The 19,793-nt window shown below is 46.5% G+C and overlaps 1 protein-coding gene across 1 annotated transcript; it reads right to left on the reverse strand.

The window, feature by feature from the left end:
• Window positions 1-218: 218 nt before the first annotated feature.
• On the reverse strand, window positions 219-4,002 carry LOC109764163 (probable transcription factor KAN3). The gene is made up of 6 exons (XM_020323014.4): window positions 3,199-4,002; window positions 3,004-3,080; window positions 2,134-2,179; window positions 1,797-1,989; window positions 928-988; window positions 219-822 (listed from the first exon to the last, which is right to left on the reverse strand). Exons 1-6 carry the CDS (start codon window positions 3,734-3,736, stop codon window positions 694-696), a joined length of 1,044 nt encoding a protein of 347 aa, XP_020178603.1. The 5' UTR covers window positions 3,737-4,002; the 3' UTR covers window positions 219-693.
• Between the last annotated feature and the right edge of the window lie 15,791 nt (window positions 4,003-19,793).

Genomic DNA, 19,793 nt, shown 5'->3' on the forward strand with positions numbered 1-19,793 from the left:
TGTTGTTCAACGGAAAAAACTGCAAGATCTCCTTTCTTTTTTTTTTCGTCTTTCTGTTTGACGATCGAGATGCACCTGCTTACTAAAAATTCTGGGAGACAAAAAAAGTGAAACTAACTGCATGGACACAGATGCACGTACGTACGTAGCTGAACATTTCCATAGACTACGTGCACAGTATTGTTGGATGCATAACCCGCAGTAGTACATGCATATCATATCGATCAACATATCTTGCCTCTTTTTTCATCACTACCATGAAGAGCTACAAAAGCCACAGTACTCTATCTGGCAAGCAAAAAATTAAAGCTCCTGCATGGCATGTCATGGACATGTGCACGATGCAGTGGTACGTAGAAAGCATGCATGATTCACACCCTTTAATTCGTTTCCTTCCTAACTGTCTGGCTACTAGTACAGCTCAATCTTACCACTACAGAAAGAAGAAGAAGAGCCCTTTTGATTGCCCTAAACATGAGACACATTTCCACTAGAAAAGGCTTGCTTTTCATTGGAGATCGACCTAGGTACCCCTACCTATCTTTAGCTCCTCCTTTCCCCTGCCATCCGACACCCACCTTTCAACAGCCAAAGATGGTATTGGGGCCATCCTAATGATAAATTAACTAAAGTAACTCCAATTCTTGCCGACGGCGATGGATCGATTAGGCTACAGTTGACGCCGACAGTTCTTCAGCTCCGGCGTTGGTGCGGCCGCCCTAGGGTGAAGTCAAGGTTCGGCGCGCTTGCGCTGGACGTCGTCTCTGACAGGCAGGAGTTCATGTCTGATAGGATCTCTAGGCTCTTGGACTGCATATGATCCTGCATCCACGTTAACAATTAATTTCCCATCTGTTTGAACTTTGACGCGTGCACACTATTTGTTGCTATTTATGCTAACGGAAACAGGTTAATTAGCTGATTTACCTTGAAAGATTGCATGCTTTCGTTGTTGGAATCACAAGGAAAGCCTGACCAATCCTCCTCCCTGCACATATATCCCGCACCAACAAGTGCAACTCAAGTTAGTACTTTCCTATCCATTTCCCGGAAATATGACAAGAAAATGTGGGGACAAGTCAATACAAGTTGTTCTGCCAACAAACAACGCCTTTGTAATTACTAACAGCAGGCATGGGTGCACAATGAGGTCATAATTGAAGCATTTATTTGTCTAGGACTAGGAGATCCATGACAAAACCATTGCTTGTCTCCATGAGAGTAGCTACGGTACTTTATGATGATATTAACAAAAGGGGTTGCCCCCCTGTTCCATTAAATATGAAACCATCAGAGTTACAGCATTCAGGCCGGCTTAAGTAGCATGCCTAGTCGAGTAAAACGGACAGACCAAACGGCTGTTCCAAAACACTAGGGCGCAATGTATACTCCCAGTTCGTCCTGATATCACATTTACTTGGAACTGATTCTAAGTCAGGGTTTACAAAAACAGCCGGGATGAGCATGCGGGTAAAAGATAAAAAGAGGCATTTTTTTACTGGCCAACCTAAAGTATAGCAAAGCCCTCTTAAGTCAAAGAGAGCACATGACAGTGTGAGGTGACATCAATTGAAAGGCCAGCTCGCTTAATCCACGAGTTTTACTTAAGCCAGTTGTCTTTACTAAAAGTAGTTTTTACATATGGAGCAGGCACATAATGTGAGAACTAGTTCTCCTGCTGATAGTTTTATCAGAACTACTAGTACTACTAGGGATTACTACTACATAAAAATTATCAACACAGGCTCCTCAGACAATTAATTAAGCTATATATTATGTGATTGTGTGATGCCTACCTTGAGGAGCTATTCCACAGGGCACCACCATGAGTGGCACCGGCGCCGATGCTCCTGTCATCGTCGTTTGCAGCAAACCTTCCATTCCGTGTGGCCGCTGCCACTGCCTCAGGCCTACCGCCGCCTCGCAGGTCAAGCAAGTTGTCGTCGCAGATCTCGCCAGACGACCCGTTCTCGAAGCCGTCAGCCTGATCTGCTTAACATGGAACACACATCAAGAATGGAATAAAATGGAAGGCTGGAGCAGGTTTTAGTTGGCATCTATATATTCCAAAGGGAGCAAATAAAACCATTACTAGCATCAATCACACATTATGGACATGCATGTACTATTCACCTGACGAAGCTGCCGGCCTTTCGGTATTCTTCACAGTCCTGTACATCTGCAGCAACAAAGGAAAAGAAAAGATACTCATGTAATTTAGCATCTAACTTTATCATTATCTCGAAAAGTCTAACTTAACATTTACTAGCTGAGCAGAGAGATCAAATCATGAAGAATCCACATAGTAGTAGTTGGCAAATCATAAGATTTGCAGATGTGCGAAAGATCATGGGGGCTGCTGCCTGCTTGTCTAGTCTAGCTAGCCGCAAGATTTGACATGACTGCTTAAGAGGGCTGGTAAAACCAATCGAGGAGGAGAAGAAAGGAACCCACCTTCACATTCGCATTGTACAGTTGATCATGTGTGTGATGTGCGTGCCTGCCAGCTAGAGCTAGTAGGTTAGGCCGGTTAGCTAGCTAGTGTGTCATGCCATATGCTATGGATGTGAAACCCCACGCCCACAGCATGGAGGACTTGACCTAGCTGTGCAAAGGAGGAGAAGTTTCCATGATATTACAAGAGATGCAGAACAAGACAGGGGTGCCACTGTTGCTGCTTAACCACATCTGCCCCGCTCTCTCTCTCTCTGCCTTTATTTCTTCCTTTCACTTTGATCGGTTGCATGCATGTGGGCTGGTACAGCATTGAGCAGTGTATGGTAGTAGTAACTAGCACTGCTACGGCAAAGCAGACACAGGAGAGGAGAGAGACCCAGGAGAGATGCACAGATCCATGTCCATGCATCTGTTTCCATCTCTCATCTTAGTCTCACTCAAGAGGATTAGCAGTTCAATCAAACTTAGTGAACGAGCTACTACTAGTTAAAGGGGCATTAATAAGTGTTGAATGCGTGAGTGGTAAGGTTTATGAACATGGGTTACCTGCAAGTGAGATTTCACATGAGCTAGGGTGAGATCCTTCACATCCATGAGTTCAAGAACTGACTTCGGCGTCGCCCCTGGAATTTTACATCGCCACAACAAGATTAGGCAAAAGCGACCTTTTTTCTTCCACAAGAAGTCGTTTGGCCAATATAATGGCGATCGAGAGGGATAGGCAAGGTAGCGAGTACGTACTCTCGTGGCCGCCGAGAAGCTCCACGGCGTGGACAAAGCGGGAGTGGAGCGAGGACGTCCACCGCATGCGAGGCGCGCGTGCGGTGCGCTTCGGCGCCGGGAAGCCGACGAGGCGCGCGCCACACCCACCGACGCCGCGGCGCCAGGCGCCGGCGACGTGGCACGGGTCGCAGTAACACGGCGCGGTTGCCGCGGCTGAGGGGCCGCCGTGCGGAGGCGGGGGCGGGAACGGCGTCGGGTAGAGCGGCACGCCTCGTATGGGCCGCAGCATGGCGCCGTCGGGGACGGGGTGGTGATGGTAGTACAGGCCGCCGTGCCCCGGCGCGCCGGCGTGGTGGGGCGGCAGAGGCATAGGCGGCATGGGAAACGGAAGCTGCAACGACGCCGCCATGGCCGGGTTCCCGCCGATGTTGCTGTTACTCGGGGGGCCGAAGAACCTCCCGCCTATAGCCCGGTGGTGATCGTGGCCTAGTGGTGCTGCACTCGCGGGGAGACCGATCTGGAGGGATAGATCCGGCTGGGAAGGGAAGAGCTCCATTGCGCGCACTCTCTCTCTCTCTCTCTCTCGCCTTCCCCCAAGCAGCTTGGTTGTGTGTTGTGTGTGTCTTCTCTTCTCGGGAGCTCTCTCTCCTTTCCTATCTAGTTTCCTGGTAGAAGGATGGACAGTCCACTTTGAAGGAGTGGAAGAGAGAGAAAAAGACAGGCCCGGGGTAGAAATGTAAATAGTGGTTTTGGGGAATATGTGAGGAATAGTGCTTTGTCTGTTTGAGAGAGAGAGTGAGTGAGTGAGAGAGAGAGAGAGAGTGAGTGAGAGAGAGAGAGTGAGTGAGAGAGAGAAAGGCGGGGCAGCTGAAGCCTGCAGTAGTTATGGAGGGCAAAGTGAAGTTTCCCAGAAAGGGTGGGGTTTGTGTGATGAGTTAATGATGATGCATGCCATCGGATTCTCACGGTTTGAGCAATTGACAAGAGATATATGAGTAGTATGAGGAAAGGTTCCAAGCGCCGGCGACGTGGCACGGGTCGCACTAACACGGCGCGGTGGCCGCCGTGAACTCTACCTGGTTTTTCGCACGGTTTAGGTAGTTTCTTTGGCGAACTTGTTAAGGCATCTCCAAAACGGACCCTTGAAATGTCCGCAACCGTTCGGATGGCATGGTCTGAAAGTGTTTAGCCATCCAATGCGGGTCTGTGTCGGTTCGCCGATATGTCCGGACGCACTTTTTTTCGCAAAATCAAAACAAACTTTAAAGGCTTTGCGGGAGTCCGAATAGCAGCCACATAGGACTGCGACATCCCCAGCTCACCCAAAACCCCTTCCTGGCCCTACCCTTCCATGCTCCAATCTTTCTCTGAATTCGGTTTCTCTCTTGCATCACCGTTCCACCATCCTGGTCGCACCACCATGCCCTTGCTGGAACTCGACTACTCCGTCTCTTCAAACGCTAAACCCGGGCGTCGCCGCAATGTCTGAAGCAAGAGGGTGACCAGGTTTGCTCGGATCTCTTAATTGCATGCATTGGAGATGAAAGAACTGCTGAAAAGTTCTACAAGGGCAATATCGGGGTCATGTTAAGAAGCCCACCATCATTCTTGAAGCAGCCGCATCACACGATCTTTAGATTTGGCACGCTTTCTTTGGCAATCCAGGGCCTGACAATGGCATCAATGTGCTGCAGCGATCACCATTGTTTGGTAGGTTTGCTGAAGGGAAAGGTCATCCTTGCCACTATACTGTCAATAGCCATGAATACAATATGGGCTACTATCTGGTTGTTGGTATCCATCCTCCGTGCGCTACCTTTTTCAAGACCACCTCCGACCCAATAGGTCAGAGAAAATCTCACTTTGACTAAAAACAAGAAGCAACTAGAACGGATGTTGAGGAGGCATTTGGAGTTCTACTGGCATGTTTTGTAGTTGTTCGTGGACCTGCTAAATAGTGAGATTCGGAGACATGGTAGAAGGTGATAACATGTTTTGTGATCACGTACAACATGATAGTCGAGGATGAGGGTCAGGATGCCGTCATAGGTCTTGAATTTGAGAACATGGGTGATCTTATCGAACTTCCAGACCAGAATCCGCCACATTTGATGAGTTTCTTAAAATGCATCAACAAATTCGGCATCGAGCAACTCATGAGCAACTGAAGTAAGATTTGATTGAGTATCGGTGGGCGGCACAAGGGAACAACATTTTTGGAGTGTAATATTTAATTTGGAACTACTGCTTCATTTGAACATTTTTTTAGCCAAAATGGAACTAGATATGCTGCTATTTTGAGCGTGCAGATGTATGTGAACTTTAAGAAATAATTGGGCCGGATGTATGCGGCTAGCTTTGGATGGCCGAATCCGGCATCCATGTCTGTGGACGGATGCGGTGTCGGTTTTGCAGGTCAGCGTTGGAGATGCCCTTAGGGCATCTGTAGCCATCCTCCAAAATTCAAATATGGGGGTAACTTTTTGGTTCGGGGAAGTAAGAATTGTGTAAACCATCCCCAAATGTTTAATCCCCCCCCAAAATAGCTTTCATTGCCCATATTTTCCTAGTCCAACCTGCAACTAGGATAGGAGTGGCAACTTTCTCAATAAAAATGTGGAAGAGCCCGCGTGTGTCGGCACCCAACCCGCCCCGTCGCCACTAGCGACCGCCGGCCAACACTGCCTATGCCGCCTCCCCGCGGCCTCGCATCCCTCCTCCACCCGTCTCTGGAGATATTCCGATGAACTTTGTTTTTCACTTTTCCAACTTTGTCACCGTCTTCGGCACGACGGAGTTTCTCACTTGCCTCCCTAGTCTGATGGCGCTCCTCCCTGGGCTCGTGCAAGGCACCACCACACGTGGAAGAGCACCTATAGAGGAACAAATCACGTCCACACCATCGTGCCACAAGGAAAAGGAAGATTAGAAGAACCCATTCAGACAAAGAAGTGCCCAAATCTTGCTACTTGGCTATATCCTCTGGCTCGCTAGAGCACCCCATTAGCGGCTCATATGGAAGACATGTGCACCGCTGCACATTCACATCTTCAATTTGCTGGGAACACTAGATCGGTATTGGACTACCGACCATCTTGCCTGCCATGGCCTACCACAACATGCAACTTGTATCCTCTGCGGTTAGGGAATGGAGTCCATGCACCACCTACTCATCGTCTGCCCATTCTCTCGCTAGGTTTTGGCATGATATTCTCGTCTGGTGCAGGGTGACAGCCCCCTTGTCGGTTGCCTCCATTGACTTCCTCGACTTGTGGGCCCCTGCCTCTACGACTCCCCGACAGGGCTACGCGAGGGACTGGCCTCTACCATCCTTCTCATGGCATGGTCCCTTTTGCCTCATCATAATGCATGTGTCTTTAACACAAGCGCCCCTCCACCGCATTGGTGGTTCAATCCACCAAGGAAGACGCTTGCAGTTGAGCTCAGGCGGGAGCTAAAGGCTTAGATAATTTGATGTTGTGAGAGTGATTTTTTTGGGTTTTAGGGGTTGAGCATCCTCTTGTCTTCTGCTCTCGTAACCTCCTCTATTTCTTGTGTGCACGTAGATGGTTGTGGCCTCATACCATGTTCACTCTTTTCTACCTATCAATGGAATGATACGCCTCTACATATTCGTGAAAGAAAAGGAGTGCCCAAATCATGGCCACACGTGTTGTTTTTCTTCAGTACCATTACCGGTTTGCCAGCCACTTCGGCTGTGCGACCTCCATTATGAATTTGGTTGCAAGTAGGCGTGCTATCTCCTCTTCTATCGCCATTCTCTTCTCTGTAGCAAAGCGGCGCAGGGCCTGTTTTACTGGCCTGGCATCCTTGCGGATGTTTAAGCAGTGTTTGGCCTTCTCTACTGGCACTCCTGGCATGTTGGTGGGCTTCCATGCGAATATGTTCGAGTTGGCTCGAAGAAAAGCGAGGAGCTATGCTTCTTGGCTCTCCAAGAGGTCCCCGCGATTGTCACCGTTTTGTTAGGATCTTCTGGGGTGAACCTGGAACTTCTTGGTCTGTCTGGCTGGTTGGAAAGTGGGCCTGGGCCTCGGTTTTTGGGGGAGCTTGGCCTCTGATGGCCCTATCCGCTTTCTTATCTTGGTGAGCTCGGCAGAGGCCAGGGCGGCCTCGATGAGCTCCATGTTTGACACTTCGGCCTTGTAGGCCTTCTCCGTGCTTCCCCGTAAGGTGATCGTACCGTTCGGGCCTGGCATTTTTAGATGTAGGTAGGCGTGGGACGGGACTTCCATGAACTTCACGTATGCGGGTCTGCCCAAGATCGTGTGGTAGCCGCTCAAAAAAGGGGCCGACCTCAAATTGGATGGCCTCACTTCGGTAATTAGATTCGTCTTCGAAGATGACCTATAGCGACCAGACCTCAAATGGTCTGTGCTGCTGTGCACCAGTGTCATCCCTGGATCAGTAATGCTGACACGCACAGTACAAATGGAGGATTTATAACAGAGTAGCAATCACACACTTATTACATCGAGTATCTCCGAAGAGATTAAGTATGATAAACATGGCTTAAGGCCATCTAAAACGATAACAGCGGAAGACTTGGAAGATAAGTGAGTCCATCAACTCCAGCGGCATCACTGAGTATAAGACCACGACCTAAGGCACCTTACTCGTCGTCTGAAAAGTCTGCAACATGAAACGTTGCAGCCCGAAAACGGGTCAGCACATAGAATATGCTGGCAAAGTAACACATAGAGGATAATGAACAAAAATAAGGCTATACTACATGCATATACGGCTGGTGGAAAGCTCTATGGTTACAGTTTTGCGAAAAGCCAATTTTTCCCTACTGCAAAGGAATAAATTTTATTTAACTATCATGGTGGTTGTGAAACATTGAGATGGTTGACAGCATCTCAATCCCAATTAAGAGTCATCAATAACCCAGCAAAATTAATTAAAAGTAACATGGTGATGAGATTCACATGATAATCCAAGTACTAGATACTCAAGTTGTCCATAACCGGGACACGGCTAACCATGATTAGTTTGTACACTCTGCAGAGGTTTGTGCACTTTTCCCCACAAGACTCGATCTCCTCCATTGGATTACTCGCACTACATGGTGTTTGAGTAACGGATGACCGAGACACAGTCTTTCAGAAGTGTTTGCACCTTACGTATGGATAGACAGTTACACCTACTTTCCCCTACATCTGCTAGTCTACCACTGTAAGAGTTCACACAACTTAGTCAACTATGCTAGAGCCCATAATAGCTTGCGGCTGCACACGGAAGTTTCTAGCATGAATAATCTCATGATCCCTTTGAACCTGGGTGGCGGTCCAAAAGAAAAACAGGCAATCCTGGAATACCCAGGTACCTCAATCCACCCAGATGTGAGTTTTAGTTGCCACCTTAAGTAAACCATTAATTAACAATCTCACATCTGTCATGGAAATCTCTCAAACCCAATCCACGTCTACAAGCATAGCATGGCAATATAATAGCAGCGTAGAAGTAACTCCCAAGGGTTTGATAAATAAAACAGGTAATAGGTACTACCTCCACTACTTCCCAATAGCCACAATTTAATTAGATCCTAATCATGCAAGTGTTTGAGGAAAATATATCTAATGCAATAAAAACTGGGTATGGAAGGTATATGATCAAAGTGTTACTTGCCTTGCTGATGATCCGCAAAACCTAGCGATTCGAAGTAACAAGCGGCACACTCCGAGTACTCTATCGCAAACAAACAAGCAAACAATAAGTACTCATCTAATGCACAGGTAAAACTCGAATGAAAGATCCAACCAGAAAGTTCAACTTAAGAACTCCGGTTTGCAAAAAGAATCAACTCGAAAGAAGCAACGAAAGTCAAACTACGAAAGAAAGAAGCTTCGTTTACTAATCTGGATCTAGGTCAAATTTTACAGTAGCAAAAACTTGTTTGAGTAGGTTAAACGGAAAGAGAATTTCGAGACGAAACTCTAGGCGCTTGAATCGCCTGATTCCGATAAACGAGCGAGAAGTTAAACAGAAACGAAGATTCGATCAGAAATCGAATCTGAGAAAATAGCGGAAAAATCCGACGAAAAAGAAAAACGGATGAACGGTTAAAGAACGGACGTTCGTTAACAGAGAAAAACCGACGAACGCATTCATTAAAACGAACGGTTCGGTGAACGCTCGCAAAATAATAAAACCGAAAAAAACCGATTTAGAGTTTTTTTTAAACGAATGGTTTTTTTAAAAGAAAACCGGCAACCGAACGAGCGGCGAGGTACCTCGTCGGGGCGTGCTCCGGCGGGGCTCCGGCGGCTCGGGGCGAGGGGCGGCGAGGGCGCGGGGTGCGGGGTGCTCGGGGGAAGGTGCGAGGGGCGGCGAGGGGGCGGCAAACGGCGGCGGCGGCGGCTCCCGTGCTCCGGCGGCGGCGGCGGGGCAAGGCGGGCGGCGGCGGCGAGATGAGGGAAGAGGGGGGGTGCGGGGGTATTTATATGGGGGGGGGGGCTCCGGTGGCTTGGGGGAGGGGCAAGCCGGCGGGGGCGTGCGGGGCTCGGACTCCGGCGGCGGCGGCTCCCGTGCGCGAGGAGGACGACCCGGGCGGGCCGGCCTGCGGCTCGGCTGGGCTCGGCCCAGTCGGGCGCAGTGCATTTGTTTAAACGTTTCGCGGAAAATAATTCATAGAAAAATAAATAAAAGTCCAAAAAAGCTAAAACAAATTTTCCCCATCTAGTTAGAAAATCTAGAATAGGGTGAACATTTTATTAACACAAAATAAATTTTTGAAAACATGCAATATTTTTAATGCAATTAAAATTGCAAATAAAATCCGAATAAATTCCAATAAATGATTTTAACACTTTTTCTCCAGTATTTCAATTGTTTTGGAGAAGTCATGTTTTCTCCTCTCGTTGATTATTAAAATGAAATATTTTTCCGGAGAGAAAATAATTAAAACCAAAATCCTCGTTTTATTATTTGATGGAAATCAAATATGAAAATTCGAGAAAATCCCCAACTCTCTCCGAGGGTCCTTGAGTTGCTTAGGATTTATCGAGGATTTGTCAAAATGCAACAAAATATGATATGCAATGATGATCTATGTATAACATACCAAATTGAAAATTTGGGATGTTACAAACCTACCCCCCTTAAGATGAATCTCGCCCTCGAGATTCGGGTTGGCTAGAAAACAGGTGGGAGTGGTCCTTCCGTAGATCTTCCTCTCGCTCCCAGGTGGCTTCATCTTCCGTGTGGTGACTCCACTGGACTTTGCAAAACTTGATAACCTTGCTGCGGGTAACTCGGCTGGCATACTCAAGAATCTTAACTGGTTTCTCCTCATAGGTCAAATCACTTTCCAGCTGAATCGCTTCCAGTGGCACAGTATCTCTCAGTGGTATCTTGGCCATCTCTGCGTGGCACTTCTTCAACTGGGAAACGTAAAATACATCATGAACTCCAGACAATCCTTCGGGCAATTCCAGCTTGTAGGCAACCTCTCCCATACGTTCCACAACTCTATATGGTCCGATAAAACGGGGCGCTAACTTTCCCTTAACTCCAAAGCGCTTCACTCCTCGAAGTGGTGATACTCGAAGATACACTCGGTCTCCGACTTCGTGAACTGTCTCCTTTCGTTTAGAATCAGCATAACTCTTTTGTCTGGACTGGGCTACCTTGAGCCTGTCGCGAATCAACCTCACTTCTGTTCAGACTCCTTAATCAAATCTGGTCCAAACAACTGACGGTCTCCAACTTCGTCCCATAACAACGGTGTTCTACACCTCCTTCCGTACAATGCTTCGAAAGGGGCCATCTTCAAACTGGTCTGATAACTGTTGTTATACGAAAACTCTGCATATGGCAAATTGTCGTCCCAACTAGATCCATAATCTAGTGCACAAGCTCTCAACATGTCCTCCAAAATCTGGTTGACTCTCTCGGTCTGTCCATCTGTCTGCGGGTGAAAAGCTGTACTAAATTCCAGCCTGGTTCCCAATGTTTCATGTAACCGCTTCCAAAACTTCGAGGTAAATTGGGTTCCTCTGTCTGATACAATGGTCCTCGGAACTCCATGCAAACATACGATCCTGGTCATGTATATCTTTGCCAACTTAGCACTGGTGTGAGTGGTCTTTACTGGAATGAAATGAGCCACTTTCGTCAAACGGTCGACTACAACCCATATTGAGTCATAGCCTGAACGAGTCCTGGGTAATCCTGTGATAAAATCCATGCCTATTTTATCCCACTTCCATTCGGGTATCGGCAATGGTTCTAGCAATCCTGCTGGCTTCTGATGCTCTGCCTTCACTCTCTGACATACATCACAAACAGCTACATACTCAGCAATATCCTTCTTCATTCCGGTCCACCAGAAAGTATTCTTCAGATCCAAATACATCTTGGTATTCCCTGGGTGAATCGAGTACGGTGAATCATGGGCTTCTTGCAAAATCAACTTCCTGATCTCCGGATCATTTGGCACATATACGCGGTCCTCAAACCATAAGGTATCGTGCTCATACTCACAAAATCCCTTGGCTTTTCCTTTGCTCATCTTCTCCTTTATCTCTTCAATCTCCTTGTCTATCTTCTGAGCTTCTCTGATCCTTTCCATCAAGGTAGACTGAATCTCCAATGTCGCTAAATAGCCTCTTGGGACTATCTCCAAACATAGCTCACGAAGGTCCTCGGCTAACTCCTGAGGTAACTCTCCTGTCATGAGGGTGTTGACATGACTCTTGCGGCTCAACGCGTCTGCTACTACGTTAGCCTTTCCAGGGTGATAATGCAATCTCATATCATAATCTTTAATAAGCTCCAACCATCTCCTCTGTCTGAGATTTAACTCCTTCTGCGTGAAAATATATTTCAAACTCTTGTGATCCGTGTACACCTCACAATGGTTTCCGATGAGAAAATGTCCCCATGTCTTCAATGCATGCACCACGGCTGCTAATTGCAAATCATGCGTAGCATAATTCTTCTCATGGGGTTTGAGTTGTCGTGAAGCATATGACACAACTCTTCCTTCCTGCATAAGCACTGCTCCAAGTCCTCGACGAGAAGCGTCACAATAAACTTCATAATCCTTGCGTTGATCTGGCAGAATCAACACTGGTGACGTAACCAATCGTTCCTTCAACTCTTGGAAACTAGCTTCACATTCCTCAGTCCAATTGAATTTGGTGTCCTTCTTCAATAGCTCAGTCATGGGCTTGGCAATCTTCGAGAAATTCTCGATGAATCTCCGGTAGTATCCTGCAAGTCCAAGAAAACTCCGGATTTCTCCAACTGTCGCGGGTGATTCCCAACTTGTCACTGTATCAACCTTGGCAGGGTCTACTGCTACTCCTTCTCCAGAAATAACATGTCCAAGGAATCCAACTTCCTTCAGCCAAAATTCACATTTGCTGAACTTGGCATATAACTGATGTTCTCTGAGCTTCTCAAGTACAAATCGTAAATGCTCCTCATGCTCTTCCTCATTCTTGGAAAAGACTAAAATATCATCAATGAACACCACGACGAACTTATCCAAGAACTCCATAAACACTTTGTTCATCAGGTTCATGAAATAGGCAGGTGCGTTAGTCAGACCAAATGACATAACGGTATACTCATACAATCCATATATGGTGGTAAATGCCGTCTTGGGTATATCCTGCTCTCGAATCTTTAACTGATGGTATCCTGATCGTAGATCGATCTTGGAAAATACTTTAGCTCCTTGCAGGCGGTCAAACAAATCATTGATCATCGGCAGTGGGTACTTGTTTTTGATGGCCACTTCATTCAATCCACGGTAATCAACAACCATCCTCAGTGATCCATCTTTCTTCTCCACTAGAAGTACTGGTGATCCCCAAGGTGACAAACTTGGGCGAATATAGCCTTTATCCAGTAACTCCTTGATCTGCTTCTTAATTTCCTCCAAATCTTTTGCGGGCATCCTGTACGGTCTCTTAGATATTGGCCCTGTGCCTGGCAAAAGTTCAATCAAGAACTCAATGTCTCTATCTGGTGGCATGCCTGGCAACTCTTCTGGAAATACATCCGGATAATCCTTCACCACTGGTACTTCCTCCTATACAACTCCTGATAAGGAATTTACTTGAGTCCTCTTCGGCATATGCCGGGATACATACTTGATCCTCTTTCCTTCCGGGGTGGTAAGCAAAATCGTCTTGCTGGCACAATCGATGTTTCCTCCATACAACGATAGCCAATCCATTCCCAAAATCACATCCAAACCTTGCGACTCCAAAACTATGAGGTCTGAGGGGAAAACATGCCTACCAATGGCCAATGGTATTTGAAAACATCCTTGGCTGGCCACATACTCTGCTCCTGGCGAGGTTACTAACATAGGGGTTCTGAGAACTTTGGTGGATAGCTTAAACTTATTCACAAATCCCCTTGATATGTATGAATGTGATGCACCAGTATCGAAAAGAACGGTTGCAGTAAATGACTTAACCAAAAACTTACCTATTACTGCATCAGGCTGAGCTTCAACCTCCTCCACGCTCACTTGGTTCACATGCCCTTTGTTGAACGGGTTCGGCTTCTTCCCAGAGCTTCCATTGCCATTTCCATTTTGGGCTTCAGGACATTCATTGGCATAATGTCCATTCTTCTGGCACTTAAAGCAAGTGACTTGGCTCAGGTCCCTCTTGGCTGGGGTAGATGGGTTGGTGCGGTTCTGTCCGTTGCTTCCTCCATTCCCATTACCATTTTTAGAGCCATTATGGTTGTGCGAACTACCTCCTCCATGGGTATGCTGAAACTGTCCTCCCGGCTTCGGGGCAAAACGAGGCTTCTGTTGAGCTCCTGAGTTATACTTCCCTTGTCCATACTTCCTCTTACGGTTTTCAATCTGTTGTTGCTTCCCTTCAATCATGAGAGCTCTATCTACCAGCTCCTGGTAGTTGTTGAAGGTTGCTACCATCAACTGCATACTCAGCTCATCATTCAGTCCTTCCAAAAACTTCTCCTGCTTGGCTGCATCTGTAGCAACGTCATCTGGTGCATAACGTGCTAACTTACTGAAATCCTCCACATACTGGCCTACGGTGCGTCCTCCTTGGCGTAGGTTGCGAAACTCACGCTTCTTCATAGCCATAGCTCCTGCTGAAACATGTGCTATACGGAAAGCTTGCTGAAACTGGTCCCATGTGACAGTGTCAATAGGGTGCGTGGCTGTATAATTCTCCCACCATGATGCTGCGGGTCCATCAAGCTGATGTGCGGCAAAATGCACTCTTTCCGCATCTGTGCATCCTGCAGTGGTCAACTCCCTTCCAACTTTGCGGAGCCAATCATCTGCAACAATCGGCTCGGTGCTACTGGAAAACACTGGCGGGTTTAGCCTTAAGAAACGGGCTAAGTGATCAACAGGTGGTGGCGGCGGTGGGTTGTTGTTGTTGTTGTTGTTGCCTTGGTTCTGCACTAACACTTGCATCAGGGCATTCTGTTGCTGAATCAACTGGGTGATCTCTGGTGGGAAAACAAATCCGGTGTCGCGTCTCGGAGGCATCTGATGGGTTTAGAAAAGATGAGAGTTAAGAATAGAATGAGGTCTAGAGAGAAAACACTACCCATATGCTCATGAGACAAATTCAATCAATATCACTCAATCAATTCAAACAAGGCAAAACAATCGATCTAACTAGCGTTACAAAGTGCTTGAACTATGCTATTAAAATGGGGGAAAACTACTACTGATATGGTGGTCTACTAGAAATTCTGATCCGTTGAAGACTCCATGATGTCTGCTCCAGCTTCATCAACAAAGTCATCTTCACTTGGTTCCGAGTCGGTGTCGTCGATGATGATGTAGTTATCCGGACAAGTGCATTCGTCATCCTCTGCTTTTGGCACTGGATTTCCCATGAATACTCCAATCTTCTTCTCCAGGTCGTCATTCTTCCCTACCAGTGCGATGATTTCCTCCATATAATCCTCGCGTGTAGCCTTGAGTTCTTCTTGGAGCTCCTTGATCTTGGTTAATGCCTTCTTCAGTTCTTCCTTGTCCGTGCACATCTGGTTCTCCTGGCGACGAATATGTTGGTTTTGTTCCTGGATGAAAGCTGCGATTGATCCATCCTTCTTGGTTCTGATCATCTCCCATTGCGCGTCTCGGCGTCCACAAATTTGATAAATAGTATCCTTAAGCTCCTGGTAGTAGACTTCTCCAATGCGTCCCATGGCGATGTGAGTGGCCATGCTCTTCCCTAAACTCCAAGTTGGTGCTTCAAAAACCAATCTTATGGGTTCGGTAACTGGCACAAACGTCCTTCCTGGAATGTGAACTTGAATCTTCCAGCTCTCCTCTTCGGGTAATGTGGCGTTGTAGGTTCAGGTGATGCTTGGTATTCCTATGTTCAAATACTTTGTGACTTCCTTCAAGTGTCGACCAAAAGGCGTGTCTTCATCTGGTTGCATGAACTTGCTCCTTGCATCCGCCATTCCTAAAAGAGTAGAAAAAGGAGAGGGGTCAGAAATGAGAAGAGAGAAGCTTTCTAGGGCTTAAGCTTAGTGGTCGTGTCCTACAGTCAGCGTGTGCTCTGATACCAACTTTGTAGCGACCAGACCTCAAATGGTCTGTGCTGCTGTGCACCAGTGTCATCCCTGGATCAGTAATGCTGACACGCACAGTACAAATGGAGGATTTATAACAGAGTAGCAATCACACACTTATTACATCGAGTATCTCCGAAGAGATTAAGTATGATAAACATGGCTTAAGGCCATCTAAAACGATAACAGCGGAAGACTTGGAAGATAAGTGAGTCCATCAACTCCAGCGGCATCACTGAGTATAAGACCACGACCTAAGGCACCTTACTCGTCGTCTGAAAAGTCTGCAACATGAAACATTGCAGCCCGAAAACGGGTCAGCACATAGAATATGCTGGCAAAGTAACACATAGAGGATAATGAACAAAAATAAGGCTATACTACATGCATATACGGCTGGTGGAAAGCTTTATGGTTACAGTTTTGCGAAAAGCCAATTTTTCCCTACTGCAAAGGAATAAATTTTATTTAACTATCATGGTGGTTGTGAAACATTGAGATGGTTGACAGCATCTCAATCCCAATTAAGAGTCATCAATAACCCAGCAAAATTAATTAAAAGTAACATGGTGATGAGATTCACATGATAATCCAAGTACTAGATACTCAAGTTGTCCATAACTGGGGACACGGCTAACCATGATTAGTTTGTACACTCTGCAGAGGTTTGTGCACTTTTCCCCACAAGACTCGATCTCCTCCGTTGGATTACTCGCACTACATGGTGTTTGAGTAACGGATGACCGAGACACAGTCTTTCAGAAGTGTTTGCACCTTACGTATGGATAGACAGTTACACCTACTTTCCCCTACATCTGCTAGTCTACCACTGTAAGAGTTCACACAACTTAGTCAACTATGCTAGAGCCCATAATAGCTTGCGGCTGCACACGGAAGTTTCTAGCATGAATAATCTCATGATCCCCTTGAACCTGGGTGGCGGTCCAAAAGAAAAACAGGCAATCCTGGAATACCCAGGTACCTCAATCCACCCAGATGTGAGTTTTAGTTGCCACCTTAAGTAAACCATTAATTAACAATCTCACATCTGTCATGGAAATCTCTCAAACCCAATCCACGTCTACAAGCATAGCATGGCAATATAATAGCAGCGTAGAAGTAACTCCAAGGGTTTGATAAACAAAACAGGTAATAGGTACTACCTCCACTACTTCCCAATACCCACAATTTAATTAGATCCTAATCATGCAAGTGTTTGAGGAAAATAGATCTAATGCAATAAAAACTGGGTATGGAAGGTATATGATCAAAGTGTTACTTGCCTTGCTGATGATCCGCAAAACCTAGCGATTCGAAGTAACAAGCGGCACACTCCGGGTACTCTATCGCAAACAAACAAGCAAACAATAAGTACTCATCTAATGCACAGGTAAAACTCGAATGAAAGATCCAACCAGAAAGTTCAACTTAAGAACTCCGGTTTGCAAAAAGAATCAACTCGAAAGAAGCAACGAAAGTCAAACTACGAAAGAAAGAAGCTTCGTTTACTAATCTGGATCTAGGTCAAATTTTACAGTAGCAAAAACTTGTTTGAGTAGGTTAAACGGAAAGAGAATTTTGAGACGAAACTCTAGGCGCTTGAATCGCCTGATTCCGATAAATGAGCGAGAAGTTAAACAGAAACGAAGATTCGATCAGAAATCGAATCTGAGAAAATAGCGGAAAAATCCGACGAAAAAGAAAAACGGATGAACGGTTAAAGAACGGACGTTCGTTAACAGAGAAAAACCGACGAACGCGTTCGTTAAAACGAACGGTTCGGTGAACGCTCGCAAAATAATAAAACCAAAAAAACTGATCTAGGGTTTTTTTAAACGAATGTTTTTTTTAAGAAAACCGGCAACCGAACGAGCGGCGAGGTACCTCGTCGGGGCGTGCTCCGGCGGGGCTCCGGCGGCTCGGGGCGAGGGGCGGCGAGGGCGCGGGGTGCGGGGTGCTCGGGGGAAGGTGCGAGGGGCGGCGAGGGGGCGGCAAACGGCGGCGGCGGCGGCTCTCGTGCTCCGGCGGCGGTGGCGGGGCAAGGCGGGCGGCGGCGGCGAGATGAGGGAAGAGGGGGGGTGCGGGGGTATTTATATGGGGGGGAGGGCTCCGGTGGCTTGGGGGAGGGGCAAGCCGGCGGGGGCGTGCGGGGCTCGGACTCCGGCGGCGGCGGCTCCCGTGCGCGAGGAGGACGACGCGAGCGGGCCGGCCTGCGCTCGGCTGGGCTCGGCCCAGTCGGGCGCAGTGCATTTTTTTAAAACGTTCTGCAGAAAATAATTCGTAGAAAAATAAATAAAAGTCCAAAAAAGATAAAACGAATTTTCCCCGTCTAGTTAGAAAATGTAGAATAGGGTGAACATTTTTTTAACACAAAATAAATTTTTGAAAACATGCAATATTTTTAATGCAATTAAAATTGCAAATAAAATCTGAATAAATTCCAATAAATGATTTTAACACTTTTTCTCCAGTATTTCAATTGTTTTGGAGAAGTCATGTTTTCTCCTCTCGTTGATTATTAAAATGAAATATTTTTCCGGAGAGAAAATAATTAAAACCAAAATCCTCGTTTCATTATTTGATGGAAATCAAATATGAAAATTCGAGAAAATCCCCAACTCTCTCCGAGGGTCCTTGAGTTGCTTAGGATTTATCGAGGATTTGTCAAAATGCAACAAAATATGAAATGCAATGATGATCTATGTATAACATACCAAATTGAAAATTTGGGATGTTACACGACCTCAAGTTTGATCCGCCCCAAGGGACGAGCCGGGCAGCCCGGTACCACACCGTGGAAACCCACGTCCGACCTTCATAGTCCTGACAGGGAGGTCTTCATCTTTTCCAGGTTGTCGGTGAAGATGATGTTGAGGCTGCTGCCTCCTTCCATCAGGACGTGTGAGCGGCGACAACCCCCTATGATCGGGTCTAGCACTAGGGCATGCTTGCCCAGCTGTATGCCGTCTTTGGGGTGCGATCCCCGGCATCGAAGGTGACCGTTTCTTGGGACCACACCAATCGTTTGCTGGATGCGTCCTTCGTTGCGTAGATCGCACGTCTTGTGAACTTCTGGTTACAACCGTTGCTACTTGTGAGCTGCGTTGGGATTTTCCCCGAAGAGGTGTGGAGATGCAACACAGTAGAGATAAGTATTTCCCTCAGTGAGAACCAAGGTATCAATCCAGTAGAAGAATCACGCAAAGCCTCGTGAACAGCACATGTACACACAAAAGCAAATACTTGCACCGGACGCGGGCAACAGGGTTGTCAATCCCCTTGAATTTGTTACTTGCATGGATTAAATCTCGTAGTGGTAGATAGATAAATTGCAAAAGAAATAAAAGAAATAAAATTGTAGCAAGGGTATTTGGTTTTTTATATATATTATAAAAATTGATCCGGGAGCCATAGTTTTCGCTAGAGGCTTCTCTCTTGAACACATAGCATACGGTGGGTGAACAAATTACTGTTGGACAACTAAGAGAAAAAACATAGTTATGATGATATCCAAGGCAATGATCATGTATATAGGCATCACGTCCGAGACAAGTAGACCGACTCCTGCCTGCATCTACTACTATTACTCCAACTATCGACCGCTATCCAGCATGCCTCTAGGGTATTAAGTTAATAGAAACATTAAAACAGAGTAACACCTTAAGCAAGATGACATGATGTAGACAAACTAAACTCAAGTAATATGAATAAAACCCATCTTTTTACCCTTAATGTCAGCAATACAAATATGTGTCTTGTCCCTTAATGGCAATAATAAAAACATTAAAACAGAGAACACGCTCATCGCCTGTAGATTGGCCAACTAGGTTGATTTGTCTTCAGTGGGAGAGGTGCTTTATGATCTTGTGGTGCCCCTAATGATTCTCCATGTCAGGTTTGTTCTCCGATCAATGTTTCCCGTGCCTGGCGTGCCAGCTGGCGGAGCAAATTGCCGTTAGATCCCTCGATACGGTTCATGACGAGATCGGAAGTACCGGGACGAGTCTACACACACAATTTACCCAAGTTTGGGCCTCCATAGAGTAATACCTACA

The sequence above is a fragment of the Aegilops tauschii genome, chromosome 7 (genome assembly GCF_002575655.3).
Source record: "Aegilops tauschii subsp. strangulata cultivar AL8/78 chromosome 7, Aet v6.0, whole genome shotgun sequence".
In the NCBI taxonomy this organism is placed as follows: Eukaryota; Viridiplantae; Streptophyta; class Magnoliopsida; order Poales; family Poaceae; genus Aegilops; species Aegilops tauschii.

Coding starts and splice junctions, on each gene's coding strand:
- LOC109764163 (XM_020323014.4), bottom strand. CDS start 3,736: ATGGAGCTCTTCCCTTCCCAGCCGGATCTATCCCTCCAGATCGGTCTC. Junction 1,990..2,133: donor AAGGCCGGCAGCTTCGTCAG/GTGAATAGTACA, acceptor CATGTTAAGCAG/ATCAGGCTGACGGCTTCGAG. Junction 989..1,796: donor CTGTGGAATAGCTCCTCAAG/GTAGGCATCACA, acceptor ATATATGTGCAG/GGAGGAGGATTGGTCAGGCT.